At 44.0% G+C, this 18,155-nt stretch overlaps 1 protein-coding gene across 2 annotated transcripts in view; it reads right to left on the bottom strand.

The window, feature by feature from the left end:
• The window catches only part of SPTBN2 (spectrin beta, non-erythrocytic 2), a 1,240,451-nt gene that overhangs the window by 851,129 nt on the left and 371,167 nt on the right, over positions 1–18,155 (bottom strand). For both annotated transcript variants that reach the window (XM_082270338.1, XM_082270340.1), the window contains exon 2: positions 844–1,066. In XM_082270338.1, the coding sequence (XP_082126464.1) occupies positions 844–1,003 (160 nt within the window). In that variant the 5' untranslated portion in view covers positions 1,004–1,066. The remainder of the gene's footprint in view (positions 1–843; positions 1,067–18,155) is intronic.

The following is an 18,155-nucleotide window of genomic DNA, read 5'->3' as shown; positions in this document are numbered from 1 at the left end:
CTCCAGATGTGGTCGGACTAGGGTTGTCGGGAAGAGGCCCTTGTCCCCATCAACATAGGGACAAGGGGCTTTGGGGTGGGTGGGGCAGACCTAAGGGTATGGATTTTAGGGGGGGGGGCACACCATTTTTTTTTTTTTTAATTTTGGCATGGATGTTTTTTCTAACATTTTTGTATTGCTGGCACTGTTTTGTTTACCTATCAGCTGTCAGTGGGGAAGCCCACTAACAGCTGATGAGTCACCAGTTGTTAAAGCGGAGTTCCACCCAAAAGTGGAACTGCCGCTTTAAGTGCTTCTAACATGTCACATTTGGCAGGTCATTTTTTTGGAGGGGGGGGGGGGGGGGGTTGAGGGTACCTAGTTTTATAAGGTACCCGCTCCCACTTCCCCTCAGGCCACCTAAGCGGCTCGAGCAGAAGTTCTCGTCTCCCCCTCCCTCCCTGCAATTCTCTGGGACATGTTTATTCCCGGCCACTATAAATTTGCGCAGCGCAACTCCACAAGCTGTCACAGCTGGGTGCCCACACTTGTAATGCTGGAGAAGAGGGAGAGAACAAGGCTCCCTTTGGCCGCATTGCTGGATCCTGGGACAGGTGAGTGTGTGTTTATTAAAAGTCAGCAGCCTCTCTTTTTGTAGCTGCTGATTTTTAATAAACACATCCAAATCTCCAAATAATCAAAAAATCGTCTGAATTTGTATTCGGACCGAAAACAAACCTCACATGTCTAGTACATGGCTTGAATTCTCCTCAGGGTCCATAATAACTTTAAATCGACATGGTTTATAGGCATCATCCTCACTTGTTTCTTTTAATTTTCTTGCAAAAGCCCCAATGTGGTTACCTGCTAGTGCTTTGATTCTTGATCTTTCAAAGAGACGTGCAGAACTGTTTTCATTGTCCCAGTCATCATCATTTGCAAGATCCCATCGGTTATTGATATCATTATATTGCTGTTGTATCTCCAGGCTGTCATAGTCTGTTGGTGAAAGTGGACTACTCATGGTGGCAGTGACAGTGTCAAACCGGATGTAAAATGGAAGCTGTTTTCAATGGCAGTGATTTTCCTAGAAGAAAATAAAGAATGTTATTAACCACTTAAGGACCAGGCCTATTTCTGACACTTGTTGTTTACAAGTTAAAATCAGTATTTTTAGCTAGAAAGTGACTTAGAACCCCCAAACATTTTATATATTTTTACAGAAAAGACTCTGGAGAATAAAATGGCGGTCCATGCATTAATTTTTGTCATGTGGTATTTGCGCAGCGGTCTTTCAAACGCAATTTTTTGGGAAAAAATTTCACTGGATTTAAAAAAACTAAACAGTAAAGTTGGCACCGTAATAAAAAACATAACACTTTATTTTGGATAAGTATTAAAACCACAGAAGTGTATATCGACCGATCAACATGGACAATTTCATTGATCAGAGGATGCAAGTGATAGGTGAGTGGGGGGAACCTCACCACCTGGGACATACAGTGCAACAAACAATACAAGATTGCATTTAAATGATATACAAAAGAGAAATAGGGCGCTATACGCTGCACACAAACCGCACCACGGTGCAGGCAACGCAGAGCGTCCTGTACAATATGATAACAACTTGCTTGAGCAATTGGATATATTGTTCTATTTCCTTTTGGAAGTTGTTATCATATTGTACAGGACGCTCTGCGTTGCCTGCACCGTGGTGCGGTTTGTGTGCAGCGTATAGCGCCCTATTTCTCTTTTGTATATCATTTAAATGCAATCTTGTATTGTTTGTTGCACTGTATGTCCCAGGTGGTGAGGTTCCCCCCACTCACCTATCACTTGCATCCTCTGATCAATGAAATTGTCCATGTTGATCGGTCGATATACACTTCTGTGGTTTTAATACTTATCCAAAATAAAGTGTTATGTTTTTTATTACGGTGCCCTCAAAGTCCATTTATTTCTCCCCCTTTTTTGTATTTCTGACATTCAGGACGTGGCACATGTCTTTTTATTTTATTACGCCCCTGTTTTTTGCTGCACCAGGGATAGGCGTAGATATTCCATTTAGTTAAACAGTAAAGTTAGCGCAATTTTATTCTATAGTGTGAAAGATAATGTTATGCCAAGTAAATAGATATCCAACATGTCATACTTCAAAATTGCACATGCTCGTGGAATGATGACAAACATTGGTACTTACAAATCTCCATAGGCGTTGCTTTAAAAACTTTTACAGGTTACCAGTTTAGAGATACAGAGAAGATCTAGAGCTAGAATTATTTCTCTCACTCTAACGATCGGGGTGATACCTCACATGTGTGGTTTGAACACCATTTACATATGTGGGCATGACTTGCATATACATTTGCATCTGCGCGCGAGTTGGGAGGGACGAGGCGCTTTAAATTATTTTTTTTTCTTATTTATTGTACCTTTTTGTCCCTTGATCACTTTTATTCCTATTAGAAGGAATGTAAACATCCCTTGTAATAGAAATAAGCAGGACAGATCCTCTTTAATTTGAGATCTGGGGTCAAAAAGACCTCAGATCTCACATCTACACTAAAAAGCAAAAAAAAAAAAAAGTAATTTTTTCATCATAAAAAAATGGGCCCATTAAGGCCGTTGGGAGAAAGCGAGGTATGACGTTGCTCCGGTCCTACAAGGCCATAGAGTCGAGTGGGGGCCAGCTTGCCCTCACTTGACTTCCTGCCTATAAGGGGAGAGGACCAGATGTTTTTCCCCGCTACTGACATATAACTGCGGCAGGCGAATCACTCTAATCCCCCATCAACACTGAATGTGTTGATGGGGGAATAGAGTGATTTTCTTTCCTGTAACTCTAAGTTTACACCCCGGTTCACATTAATGAGATCGCATGCAATTCGGAGCGCACTGCTCCTAAATTACAGTGCTTTGCGAAAGTATTCGGCCCCCTTGAACTTTTTGACCTTTTGCCACATTTCAGGCTTCAAACATAAAGATATAAAACTGTAATTTTTTGTGAAGAATAAACAACAAATGGGACACAATCATGAAGTGGAATGAAATTTATTGGCTATTTTAAACTTTTTTAACAAATAATAAACTGAAAAATTGGGCGTGCAAAATTATTCAGCCCCCTTAAGTTAATACTTTGTAGCGCCACCTTTTGCTGCAATTACAGCTGTAAGTCGCTTGGGGTATGTCAGTTTTGCACATCAATAGACTAAAATATTTGCCCATTCCTCCTTGCAAAACAGCTCAAGCTCAGTGAGGTTGGATGGAGAGCGTTTGTGAACAGCAGTTTTCAGTTCTTTCAAACATGGTGGTGGCAGCATCATGGTTTGGGCCTGCTTTTCTTCAGCAGGGACAGGGAAGATGGTTAAAATTGATGGGAAGAAAACCTGATGGAGTCTGCATAAGACCTGAGACTGGAACAGAGATTTGGATTCTCGATTGGATTCAGGTCTGGACTTTGACTTTCTAACACCTGGATATGTTTATTTGTGAACCATTCCATTGTTGATTTTGCTTTATGTTTTGGATCATTGTCTTGTTGGAAGACAAATCTCCGTCCCGGTGTCAGGTCTTTTGCAGACTCCATCAGGTTTTCTTCCCATCAATTTTAACCATCTTCCCTGTCCCTGCTGAAGAAAAGCAGGCCCAAACCATGATGCTGCCACCACCATGTTTGACAGTGGGGATGGTGTGTTCAGGGTGATGAGCTGTGTTGCTTTTACGCCAAACATAACGTTTTGCATTGTTGCCAAAAATTTGATTTTGGTTTCATTTGACCAGAGCACCATATTCCACATGTTTGGTGTGTCTCCCAGGTGGCTTGTGGCAAACTTTAAACAACACTTTTTATGGTTTTTTTTAAGAAATGGCTTTCTTCTTGCCACTCTTCCATAAAGGCCAGATTTGTGCAGTATACGACTGATTGTTGTCCTATGGACAGAGTCTCCCACCTCAGCTGTAGATCTCTGCAGTTCATCCAGAGTGATCATGGGCCTCTTGGCTGCATCTCTGATCAGTCTTCTCCTTGTATGAGCTGAAAGTTTAGAGGGACGGCCAGGTCTTCGTAGATTTGCAGTGGTCTGATACTCCTTCAATTTCAATATTATTGCTTGCACAGTGCTCCTTGGGATGTTTAAAGCTTGGGAAATCTTTTTGTATCCAAATCCGGCTTTAAACTTCTCCACAACAGTATCACGGACCTGCCTGGTGTGTTCCTTGTTCTTCATGATGCTCTCTGCGCTTTAAACGGACCTCTGAGTCTATCACAGTGCAGGTGCATTTATACGGAGACTTGATTACACACAGGTGGATTCTATTTATCATCATTAGTCATTTAGGTCAACATTGGATCATTCAGAGATCCTCACTGAACTTCTGAGAGAGTTTGCTGCACTGGAAGTAAAGGGGCTGAAAAATTTTGCACGCCCAATTTTTCAGTTTTTTTATTTGTTAACAAAGTTTGAAATATCCAATAAATTTCGTTCCACTTCATGATTGCGTCCCACTTGTTGCTGATTCTTCACAAAAAATTACAGTTTTATATCTTTATGTTTGAAGCCTGAAATGTGGCAAAAGGTCGCAAAGTTCAAAGGGGCCGAATACTTTCACAATGCACTGTACATGCGCATACCTCCCAACCGTCCTGCAATGCGCGGGACTGTCCCGCAATTTGAAGGGGGTCCCGGGGTCCCGCGGAGCTGGGCTGAAGTCCCGGAAAATCTGGCCGCCGGTGTCCTGTTAGCTAATGTCTCCCATCCATCTCTGCTGCCTGCCCCCTCCTTCTCCCAGCCCCGCCCTTGTCTTCGGCTCATGATCAGAAGGGTGGACCCGTGGTGCAGAGCAGTGCGCCCCGAGTCCATCCATTGTGTGACAATAGCGAAAGAAAATTCGCTATTGTCACACAAATCCTCCTCCTGGGAGGAGCGGGTCTTCCTGATTGGCTGAAAGGCAAAACCATGCCATTGGCCGAGGAGGAGGCAGAAGGACTCTAGGAGACGCCGGGGGACTGAGGAGAAGCCGCTGCAGGTAAGTGCACCGGTCTCGGTTGGGGGGGGCACGGCACGCTGGTCATTCTGCATTAAGGGGTCACGCTGGTCATTCTGTATTAAAGGGGTCACGCTGGTCATTCTGTATTAAAGGGGTCACGCTGGTCATTCTGCATTAAGGGGTCATGCTGGTCATTTTGCATTAAAGGGGTCACGCTGGTCATTCTGCATTAAAGGGGGTCACACTGGTCATTCTGCATTAAAGGGGTCACGCTGGTCATTCTGCATTAAGGGGTCACGCTGGTCATTCTGCATTAAAGGGATCACGCTGGTCATTCTGCATAAAGGGGTCACGCTGGTCATTCTGCATTAAAGGGGTCACGCTGGTCATTCTGCATTGAAAGGGGTCACGCTGGCCATTCTGCATTGAAAGGGGTCACACTGGTTATTCTGCATTAAAGGGGTCACGCTGGTTATTCTGCATTGAAAGGGGTCACACTGGCCATTCTGCATTAAAGGGGTCATGCTGCTTATTCTGCATTAAAGGGGTCACGCTGTTTATTCTGCATTGAAAGGGGTCACGCTGGTCATTCTGCATTAAAGGGGTCACGCTGGTTATTCTGCATTAAAGGGGTCATGCTGGTTATTCTGCATTGAAAGGGGTCACACTGGCCATTCTGCATTAAAGGGGTCACGCTGCTTATTCTGCATTAAAGGGGTCACGCTGGTTATTCTGCATTGAAAGGGGTCATGCTGGTCATTCTGCATTAAAGGGGTCACGCTGGTTATTCTGCATTAAAGGGGTCATGCTGGTTATTCTGCATTGAAAGGGGTCACGCTGGCCATTTTGCATTGAAAGGGGTCACGCTGGTCATTCTGCATTGAAAGGGGTCACGCTGGTTATTCTGCATTGAAAGGGGTCATGCTGGCCATTCTGCATTAAAGGGGTCACGCTGGTTTTCTGCATTAAATGGGTCACACTGATTATTCTGTATTAAAGGGGTCACGCTGGTTATTCTGCATTAAAGGGGTCACACTGGTTATTCTGCATTAAAAGGGTCACGCTGGCCATTCTGCATTGAAAGGGGTCATGCTGGTCTCTCTGCATTGAAAGGGGTCACGCTGGCCATTCTGCATTGAAAGGGGTCACGCTGGTTATTCTGCATTGAAAGGGGGCACGCTGGCCATTCTGCATTGAAGGGGGCACGCTGGTCACTCTGCATTGAAGGGGGCATGCTGGTCTCTCTGCATTGAAAGGGGCACACTGGTCTCTCTGCATTGAAAGGGAGCATGCTGGTTATTCTGTATTGAAAGGGGGCACGCTGGTCATTCTGTATTGAAAGGGGGCATGCTGGTCATTCTGCATTGAAAAGGGGCAAGCTGGTCATTCTGCATTCAAAGGGGGCACGCTGGTCTCTCTGCATTGAAAGGGGGCACACTGGTCTCTCTGCATTGAAAAGGGGCACGATGATCTCTCTGCATTGAAGGGGGGCACGGTATGCTGGTCACTCCATTTCGCCAAATATTATTGCGCAGCACAACTAGCTCAGCTCCCTAAATACCACGCCACGAAGGAAATTGCAATGTGGGTTTCCCTAGAAGCAGTGCAATGTGATCATTTATCTGTAGCCAATCTGCTCTGGCTACCACCCGCACAATGGCGGAGCGTCACCAACCCAATCCCGAAACATAGCTTGACCATCTGGGATAGACTTAGCCGACGCTTCCACCTGCAATCTCCTCATAACCCCCTACTCTCTTTTCTCCGCAATCCGTCCTTCTACCCGGCCTGGTCCTCGCGGACTTCCTTCTCCGCCTGGACTAGTGCCGGCCTGATACGGGCCCATCAATTCTTCACCCCGCGCACCTTCTGCCCATTCCCTACCCTGCGGGAAACGTATAATCTCCCCTCCGGGGGAAATATTCCGCTACCTACAACTCAAGCATTTCTTTACACAAGCTACTCCGATTAGGGAGAACTCCACCACCTTCTCGACCTTTGAACGTGCATGCAAAACTGACCCTCACAGAAGAGGACTCCTCTCTGACCTCTATGCCCACCTCCTGTCGGCTCAGGAGACCACACCGCCCACATACATAGCCAAGTGGGAACGTGACCTGCACATCACACTTGATCATGAGGACTGGATACAAATCTGGCAGGCTACCAAATCGGCATCCCCAAATATTGTTGCACTCGAAACAAATTACAAGGTCCTCACCAGATGGTATTTGGTTCCTGTTAGGATCTCTAAATATGTGCCTCAGTACTCCCCGCGTTGCTTCCGGGGATGCGAATCCCCAGGTACCCACGCACATATCTGGTGGGAGTGCCCTGTGGTTCAAGCCTTCTGGTCCAAAGTGCACGAAACTCTGTCTACCATGTTTGGCGTCCCTCTTGTCCCTGACCCAACATCTGCTCTCCTGAATCGCAAGCCACCTAACCTTACACACCGTCAATTCAAGCTTTACCTATATGTCACGACGGCTGCAAAGCAAACCATTGCGAAAGCTTGGAAAACCCCCACACTCTGTCATCTGGCTATGCTACACAGGGTTACCCAAGCCATGCTCCATGCTAAAACGGAAGCAATTTTGTTAGACAAACTGGCCCCCTATGAGCGGCTTTGGCAACCCTGGATTGACCATTGCCTACCTCCTGGCCTTGACAACAGCCTTGTACTCACCTGGTTGGGCATCCTCACTTCCGGCTCAACTGCTCCCTCCTGGGCCCCTAGCAGGGTTCGAGGCTCCCTCCGGACACCTGCAGCTACCCCCCCCCCCCACGACCCTCCCCTACTTACCCTACTTTTTTCAAGACCTGTCAACCCAGCCCCCCCCCCCACTCGGCCCCTGGCGTACCTACTTAAGAGCTATACCTTGGTTTTGGTTGAGACCCCAATCTGTGGGGGGTCCATCCACGCAGCGTGGCCTCAGCCACACCTACAGTTTGAGCGTACCCTCATTGCATCCCAGACGGTACGTCGGGTCGATCCCATATATGTATTGCATTTTGTTACATGTTGTTTGCATGTTATATACAGCAGATTTGTATACAGCAGTTTTGTATCTCAATGTGCCTTGTTTTATCTAGGCACGTACCTACTATTTTCACTGCATTTTGCTGTACCATGTTTCTTTTGCCTTCAATAAAAACCGTTTAAAAAGAAAGAAAGGGGGCACACTCTACCTTGTTTACTGAAGGCCCTTTCACACTTTTGTGACCTCAAAGTCACACAATTTATTACAGCGTTTTTTGCCGCAAAGCAATGCCTATTACATTTTTCGGTTTGCGCCCCCCAATAGGGGGCATTTGGGTTGGATGGAGCTGGGGGGCATTTGGGGCGGATGGAGCTAGGGTGGGCATATGGGGTGAATGGAGCTGGCTGGGGGGGGGTGGAGCTGGGGGTGGGCATTTGGAGTGTTTGGAGGTTGGATGGGTGTTTGGGATAGATAGTGCTAGGGTGGGCATTTGGGGTGGATGGAGCTAGGGTGGGCATTTGGGGTGGATGGGGGGGTGGATGGAGCTGGGTGGGCATTTGGGGTGTATAGAGCTGGGGGGGTGGATGGTGCAGAGTCCGACCCCTGCATTCTGTACATTACATACACCTGTCTCCTGCATTCTGTACATTACATACTCCTGTCTCCTGCATTCTGTACATTACATACTCCTGTCTCCTGCATTTTGTACATTACACTCTCCTGCACTATATACACAATACTGTACATTATATACTTCTCACCAAAGTCTTCATTGTCTCAACAGTTGCTGGTTGCTATGCAGTCTCTGACTATTTTAATGAAGTCCTTCTTTAAGGTAGGCTGAGCAATCAAAGCATATTTTATGGGTACTAGGAAGTCTGGGTTTTGTTTACCCTATCCCTTAAGCCCCTCCCACTGCTAAGCGATTGGCCACACCCTACGCGCGCCACAGGTTTTGTTCCTCTTTCAGTGTCCCTCATTCCGAAGTTCAAGTGTTGGGAGGTATGCATGCGATCTCATGTGCGGTGCAAATTTCAGCCATACACTTTGTATGGCTGAATTTGCACCAGATCCGCACTAAACTCGCACACGAGGCTTTTTTTATCCTTAGCAGAATCGGAACGCATAGTGGTTCACACTAGTGCGATCCGATTCCGTGCGAACTTGCAGATCGCACTGCGATAAGCGATCGCAACTGGGGGTGTCGTTAACTTTTAATTGACACCCCCTGCGTATCGCATATGGCAGTGTGAACTGCCAGAGGTGCGGATGCGATGCGGGATCACGCTGCATATTCACAGCGTTCCCACATCGCACAAATGTGAAACGGCACTTGGGAAAGAAAATTGTACCATCGAATGCCGGCTTTAGTTACATGCAGTTTTCATGGCAGCTGCTTGTAGCAGTCTCTGATAACATAACAGCTTTCTGGTAACAGGCTTGACTTCCCACCAACTGCAAGCAGAGTTGTCTAAAAACATACATTGCACTTCCTCACCTAGTCTGACAACATTTATCAGGGAGTGAGCACTTAAAGTGTATCCAAACCAAAAATGTAATGTAATGCAGCTTACTAGTCCTTAGTGAAGTGGTGCCAGAGCTACAGAAGATAGCTAGGTAGGAATGTATTCCTCTCTGCAGCTCACAGAAAGTGACAAGGAAACAACAGTTCAGGCAGAACCAACAGGTAATTTTTGTATTTGCTCACTACTAAGGTAGACAACACGTCTAAAAACTGTAAGGTGCAATATATTGCAATTTTGTTCTTGTTTAGTTATCCTTCAATACCAATGAAAAAATGTCTCTTTCTTCAACACAAAACAATAAATATGATACTTATGCTTTTAGATCTATAGGAGAAAGATGTGCACTGCTAAAGTGTGTGTCCACAAACATTGTTCACTTTTAAAGCATTATATCAAACAAAGAGCATGTGTTTCAATATTTTTTCTTGAAGTATTGTCACAAAAGAGAATTGAAAAGTTAAAACAGAGGATGCAGATCTTCCATAATGTAAAATACATACAGAATGGGTAAAAGTCCACAAATGTTAACATAAAAGAGCATACAAAAGGCGAAACAAAGAGCATGTGATATTCTATCATATCACAGCATGATTCAAACACACTTAAAAACACAGGTGTTTGCAGCTTTTTGGAAAATACTGTAACTGAAGCCAGTTTTAGATACACTTAACTATAGTCCAATGCAAACAAAAACATCAGATTTTGGTTTGAAATCATAAAGGATGACATTTAAGCTGATGTACGAATCATAGAAAAAAGTATGGTGTCTGTGTTGACAGCAGCAATCAGTTATGTATTGGCTTTTAGAGTTTGTTCACATCATAAGTACTTTCCTGTAATAAAAATGCAGAACATGCAATATAAAATATCAGCATTACGTTATTTTCTTTTTTTCACATGCTGCATTAAGACATGTAAAAAGGAGGATATAAAAAAAATCGCTCCCATCCAGGGTAGCACAACAGGTACAGTGGGACTTTTTACTGGTGTGTTGTCTCTCAAAGGACAAAACTCATATACATAAGACATTTATTAGTGTCACCTTGCTTTTCGCACTAGTGCGCAGTCATGTTGGAACAGGAAGATAAACAGAAGAGAAGGATGGCGCTCAGGTGTGCACTTATAGTAAGTAAGGTAAAAGTAATGACCCCAAAAAAATGGTCTTCATTATAAGCCTCAAAGGTTTAATAAACACATGCAAATAAAAAATAATAATAATAGATTGATGAATGTACTTGAAACCAAACCCAAAAGCTTCTGGATCTCCTTAGGATGCTGTGGGGATCCCTGGTGATGATTGTGGGACTCCAAATGGCATCGGGTACCTCAGATGGAAAAAAGGTGCTCCCTGATGAAAGATTTCAACTTCTGATGATGATGGCTCACACGGTCCTGTGTGCGGCCGCTACTTAGAACCGGGGCCGATGCGTGGTTGGAAACCGGGTCCTTCGCAAGTGGCGCATAGATGACATCACCGGAAGTGGCCGGAAGTGATGCCGCGGAGAAAACACAGAAGGCCGGGCAGGACAGAAGAAATATCGCAAGAGCTTCTGGTTGCCACAACTACATGTTTCGCTATGTCTAGCTTTATCAAGTTGTGGCAACTGGCAACCAGAAGCCTTAAGAAGCCAGTGATGTGGGCGGGAATAGACCGAACGGCCAATAAGAACCTTTTGAAAAAACTAATAAAGGAAAAAAGTAAAATGAGGAAACCAGGGGCCATATCCAAGCCCACATTCAATAGTGTGGGGGCCCCCCGATATCATTGTAGTCAATGATGATATGGTGAACAATACTTCTATGGAACGTTCGGGTACATCTACCATTGCATCCGCTACCCCCATTATTTACAACGAAGACGCCATTAACGTATCCATACCAATTCACAACCGATACAGCCCATTGGCTAGGGATTTGGATGGTTTCATTAGGGAGGGGGGGGCGCCCCAAACTACCAGGTATTGCAACCACAGTGATACCACACCCAATACCCAGATTAATAATAATTTTTCAGGTTTTGGCTCCAAGGGGTGCCACGAAAGAAAAAAGAAAAATGAGAAGAGGTAGAAGAGGAGGTCATCGATCTAGGGAAAAACAAAAAAGAAAGAATAGGGTCCCAATAAACCATGACACCATCAAAATTTATAATTTATCATCTTATGTGCTTTCAGAGGCAGAAACATCGCTCCTTAGAAAAGGACTTGGTTTTTCTCCTTCTGTAGGTTCCAATGACTTCAATCTTTTTAAAGATCTCAACAGATTTATTCGTCAATTGACGATCAAAAGGCATTTTGCCAATAATCAGGTTGACAAGTCTATATCTGACCCAGTAGAGCCTCCTCTATCTCAGACTCCTGGGGCTGGTTTTCCAGCCGCATCAGATGAGCAGGCTCTGAAGATTTTGGAGGAACTATGGTCAGGTGACCACATCTTGTAATCACCTACGATGTCTTTTATGGATCCAGATATTAGATTTAGTAGTTTCAAACCCATTTCTTCCTTCAATCCAGTACACTCCAAGGGCCCTTACATTGAAACCTATTATCAAGCTGTATACAGAGATCTCAGCAAACTTTGCAAATCGCCTAGGGATGCCTTTCAAGGTAATCCAAGTAGGATAGAGGAACAAGCTCTTAAAGACCTTACAGATAACAAAGATATTATCGTGAAACAGGCTGACAAAGGGGGCAGCTTGGTAGTCCAAAACAAAACTGACTACCTTTGCAAGGCCAGTCGCCTCCTAGCGGATACAGAGACTTATACCAAATTAGTAGGTGACCCGCTCCCAGGATTCCAACAGGTACTCAAATCCCTGGTTGAGAATGCATGGCGTCAGGGTATTATTAATGATAAAGAAAATAAATTTTTACTCCCTGTAGAAGTTAGTACCCCTTATTTTTACCATCTCCCTAAGGTACATAAGTCACTAGTACATCCACCAGGGAGGCCAATTGTGGCCAGTACCAACAGTTTCACTAGTGGAGTTTCCAAATACATTGATTCTTTCCTCCAACCCCTCGTCTGTCAGTTACCTTCATATATCAGGGATTCGTCCCAAGTCCTTGATGACTTGAAGTCCTACACATGAGAGGATGACTATATGTGGGCCTCTCTTGACGTAACATCACTCTACACCTCCATACCCCATGATGTAGGACTCCAGGCCATAACACACTTTCTGATACAATCAGGTTCTTTCAATTCACTGCAGTCAATCTTTTTGGTTGACTGCACTGAATTCTGTTTGCGACACAACTACTTCTCCTACATGGATCAATTTTATCTGCAGATCAAGGGCACTGCTATTGGGGCCAACTTTGCCCCAGTTTATGCGAATTCGACGATGGGCTTATGGGAGGAACACTCCATCTGGAACAATAATCCTTTTGCTTGATATATCGTCTATTATGGACGATATATCGATGATGTTCTCATTTGGAGTGGGGGAGTGGATACATTTGGAGCCTTCATGGCCCACTGTAATGCCAACCCATTGGGTCTCTCATTCACATCTGTGGTTGTTCCCAATGAGTTGGTATTTCTGGAACTAGTCCTTTCCCACGATGGCCCATCGATTACGAGAAGGAATCACATCAAACCTACGAGTGGGAACTCGTATTTGCACTATACCAGTTGTCACCACCCAGCGTGGAAACGCAATATCCCGGGGGCCAATTTCATAGGCTCCGGCGAAATTGTTCCAACCCAGTAGATTATTGTGACCAGGGTGACAAAATAATGGAGTGTTTCTTGGACAAGGGGTACCCTTTACCTCTTGTGAAGGGAGCATTCCAAGCACACTTGGAGCCCACACAAACTCGCAAACATATCAAGATAAATAATGTCAATACGGTGAGATTTGTAACTGGTTTTAATGATAAATATAGGGCAATTTCCCAGATTATTAAAAAACATTTTAATATCCTTTGCCTCGATAAAAGACTGGCCCCAGTCCTACCCCCCCCCCCCCCCCGCAAGTTACCTTTAAACGAGCATGTACTATTAAAAATATCTTAGCCCCAAGCAAATTAAAATCCCAGTCACGGGCTCTTTATGATATCAGGTCCTATTTTGCTAATAGAACTGGGATTTTCCAATGTAGGAAAAGAGGATGTCTGACATGTCAATCAGTAGTCCATGCATGTACTTCCATTGTCAACAAAGGGGACACCTTCTTTATCAAGCAATTTATCACGTGTTTCACGGAATATGTGATCTATGTGCTGAGGTGCCCATGTGGATTAATTTACGTGGGGAGCACCATGCGTACTCTACGTAAACGCATAGGGGAGCACAGTAGATTTATTTAAAAGGGGTGCGACAAGCACAGTGTTCCTCGCCATTTCCTAAAAACGCATAACAAGGACTTTAGAAAACTTGGTTATGGTGATTGAGACTATTCCAAAGGGTACTCTAACTGACAATGAACGTTTCTCCCTCTTATGTAAAACAGAAATCTATTGGATTTATAAATTTAACTTTTGACGCCCAATGGTTTGAATGAAGAATTGGAGGTCAACAGTCTAGTTTGAACTTGACATTAGGGATTGTTGAGTGTTATCTTATACCATTTCCTCTCTTCTTCCTTTTTATTGTAATTCTTTTGTTTTATATTTTTAATCCATATTTTTTAATATTTATACATAGATTTTATGAAATATATATATACATATACACAATCATAATGTAATACAAACATGAGATTTTTGTATATATGAGTATTTATAGATTTTAGATGGTGGGTTTTAAGCACAAAGTGTACTATATATGGTATTTATTTATAATTATAACATGTAGTGTAAGAGCTGGTTCACACTACCACTACCAGAAAGTCGCCCTGTGACTTGAAGAGACTTGTTTAGACACTTGGAAGAGACTTGGAAGAGACTTGGAAGAGACTTGTGCACTACTTTGAAGAGACAGGCGACTTTGTCTGTGGGGAATGCCTGGCTAATCTCTTTCTTCTTCCTGGAAAGTCTGATAACAAGTTGTGTCAATTAAGATAAGGAGGCAACTCCCATTGAAGTATATGGGACAGTCGGATCACAGGTCGCCTCAAAGTAGTACAGGACCCTTTTCTGAAGTCGGAGCAACTTCAGTAGTGCCAATTAAGACGGCACTGATTGATTAACATTGCTTTTGTTATGTCAAGCTACCTGGGGCAACACAAGTTGCCTCACAAGTCGCGCTAGTGTGAATGGGCTCTTACACACAGGAGTGCTATGCTACTTCTATATGTTCCAGATTGATACTGATTAGATAGTATTCTTCTCAATCTCCTCTATAGCATTTATTAAGTACTAATGATTTTAATAATTAATAATATGACGTGTTAATGGCCTTTTATTATTTGCTATTTACATGGCCATGGAGCATACTGGATCTCCTATATGTAAGGGTTGCCTTGGGAATCCCGTTTTTATCCTTTTTATCTTTTCCTCATTTTACTTTTTTCCTTTCTTTAGTTTTTTCAAAAGGTTCTTATTGGCCGTTCGGTCTATTACCCGCCCACATCACTGGCTTCTTAAGGCTTCTGGTTGCCAGTTGCCACAACTTGATAAAGCTAGACATAGCGAAACATGTAGTTGTGGCAACCAGAAGCTCTTTAGAAGCTTTTGCGATATTTCTTCCGTCCTGCCCGGCCTTCTGTGTTTCTCCGCGGCATCACTTCCGGCCACTTCCGGTGACGTCATCTACGCGCCACTTCCGGTCCTCAAGAAGGACATGGTTTCCAACCACGCATCGGCCCCGGTTCTGAGTAGCGGCCGCACACAGGACCGTGTGAGCCATCATCATCAGAAGTTGAAATCTTTCATCAGGGAGCACCTTTTTTCCATCTGAGGTACCCGATGCCATTTGGAGTCCCACGATCATCACCAGGGATCCCCACAGCATCCTAAGGAGATCCAGAGGCTTTAGGGTTTGGTTTCAAGTACATTCATCGATCTATTATTATTTTTTATTTGCATGTGTTTATTAAACCTTTGAGGCTTATAATGAAGACCATTTTTTTGGGGTCATTACTTTTACCTTACTTACTATAAGTGCACACCTGAGCGCCATCCTTCTCTTCTGTTTAACTGTTTGCATACACCATCCTGTGTTAAGGATCAGGCGGCCGTGGCTCATTTAATGTACAATTTTTATCAGTTTACAGTTTTTGGGGTCATGATACAATATGGAAACTGCATCTAGGATTGGCGCTTGAACTTTTTTTGTTGGAACAGGAAGAGGCCATCCCCAAACTGTTCCCACAAAGTTGTCCAAAATGTCTTGGTCTGCTGACGCCTTAAGAGTTCCCTTCACTGGGACTAAGGGGGCAGAGACCAACCCCTGAAAAACAACCTTACACCATAATCCCCCTCCACCAAATGATTTAGACCGGTGCACAAAGAAAGGTCCATAAAGATATGGATATACCAGTTTGGGGTGGAGGAACTTGATTGGCATGCACAGATTCCTGACCTCAACCCGATAGAACACCTTTGGGGTGACTTAAAGCAGAGACTGTGAGCCAGGCCTTCTCTTCCACATCAGTGCCTGACCTCACAAATGCGCTTCTGAAAGAATGGTCAAACATTACCACAGACACACTCCCAAACCTTATGGACAACCTTCCAAGAAGTGTTGAAGTTGTTATAGCTGCAAAGGGTGGGCCAACTCAATATTGAACACTATGGACTAAGACTGGGATGCCATTAAAGTTCATGTGCATGTAATATTTTGGCAATATAGAGTATGCATAAGTTTTAGTCAGGCAATCTCAATTATCTCTGGCTGGTGCTACTCAGGGTTAGACTGAGGAGTAGCAGAGGAGATAGCTGCCTTGGAGCCTTTAGCAGAAAGGGGGTGCAAAAAGGGCGAAATCTGCAACCTATGATGGTATAGAGTGAACAGCTCATTGGATGGGGGTCACACTTTGACCTTTTTGCGTTAGATGTGAAAGGACCCTGTCTTGCTACTGGTACTCCTTGTACATTTATCAAATTTCACACCCTCAGTGTTGACTAGAACTGCCCCAACAACATCTCTCTACTTAGATAAAAATGCAGGTTCAAGCTCATACTACAGCAAAAAAAAAAATCTAATACCTAGTCACCAAGGCACCTCAGAATTTTTTATTTTTGCTTTGCAATATTACAAAAACTTTTTATTTTTCAATTTTGAACATTTTGTAATTTTATTCAAATATATTATAGCACTTTTGTCACATGTAAAGTGATAGCACTGCACATACAGTATGTTTGAAAGTTCTTCTGTTTTTCAATTATTACAGATGATTTTTTGATTTCTCACGAGAATATTATATTTAAAGAGACAGCACTATATATATACACAAATATTTATATGAATATGACCTATACAAAGAGCTGGCATGTGGAAGGGACCCAGCCCAACCCACACATTACAGGTTGCCTGCACAAAAATACAGGGACAAATATAAAACATTGCAAGGCTGATCACCCAACACAAGGAATGAGAGAAGAGTGACTAACCTTTATTACAGAAAGCTTTTGTACAAGGGAAGCATTTCACACCGCTTTACTGCACTAACAGTATCTCACGAAATTGAGTACACCCCTCACATTTTTGTAAATATTTTATTATATCTTTTCATCTGACAACACTGAAGAAATGACACTTTGCTACAATGTAAAGTAGTGAGTTTACAGGTTGTATAACAGTGTAAATTTGCTGTCCCCTCAAAATAACAACACACAGCCATTAATGTCTAAACTGCTGGCAACAAATGTGAGTACACCCCTAAGTGACAATTTCCAAATGGGCCCAAAGTGTCAATATTTTGTGTGGCCATCCTTATTTTCCAGCACTGCCTTAACCCTCTTGGGCATGGAGTTCACCAGAGCTTCACAGGTTGCCACTGGAGTCCTCTTCCACTCCTCCATGACGACATCACAAAGCTGGCGGATGTTAGAGACCTTGCGTTCCTCTTTCGTTTGAGGATGCCCCACAGATGCTCAAAAGGGTTTAGATCTGGAGACATGCTTGGCCAGTCCATCACCTTTACCCTGCGCTTCTTTAGCAAGGCAGTGGTCGACTTGGAGGTGTGTTTGGGGTTGTTTTCATGTGGGAATACTGCCAAGCGGCCCGGTCTCCGAAGGGAGGGGATCATGCTTTGCTTCAGTATGTCACAGCACATGTTGGCATTCATGGTTCCCTCAATGAACTGATGCTCCCCAGTGTCGGCAGCACTCATTCCGCCCCAGATCATGACACTCCCACCACCATGCTTGACTGTAGGCAAGACAAACTTGTCTTTGTACTCCTCCCCTGGTTGCTGCCACACATGCTTGACACCATCTGAACCAAACAGATTTATCTTGGTCTCATCAGACCACAGGGCATGGTTCCATTAATCCATATCCTTAGTCTGCTTGTCTTCAGCAAACAGTTTGCCGGCTTTCTTGGGCATCATCTTTAGAAAAGGCTTCCTTCTGGAATGACAGCCATGCAGAACACTTTGATGCAGTGTGCGGCGTATGGTCTGAGCACTGACAGACTGACCCCCCACATCTTCAACCTCTGCAGCAGTAATGGCAGCACTCATACGTCTATTTCCCAATGACAACCTCTGGATATGATGCTGAGCATGTGCACTCAACTTCTTTGGTCGACCATGGTGAGGCCTGTTCTGAGTGGAACCTGTCCTGTTAAACCACTT

The sequence above is a fragment of the Pelophylax lessonae genome (assembly GCF_965119305.1).
Source record: "Pelophylax lessonae genome assembly, chromosome: 10".
In the NCBI taxonomy this organism is placed as follows: Eukaryota; Metazoa; Chordata; class Amphibia; order Anura; family Ranidae; genus Pelophylax; species Pelophylax lessonae.
The sequence above is the reverse complement of the archived record's forward strand: the minus strand, read 5'-3'. Positions and strand labels throughout refer to the sequence as shown.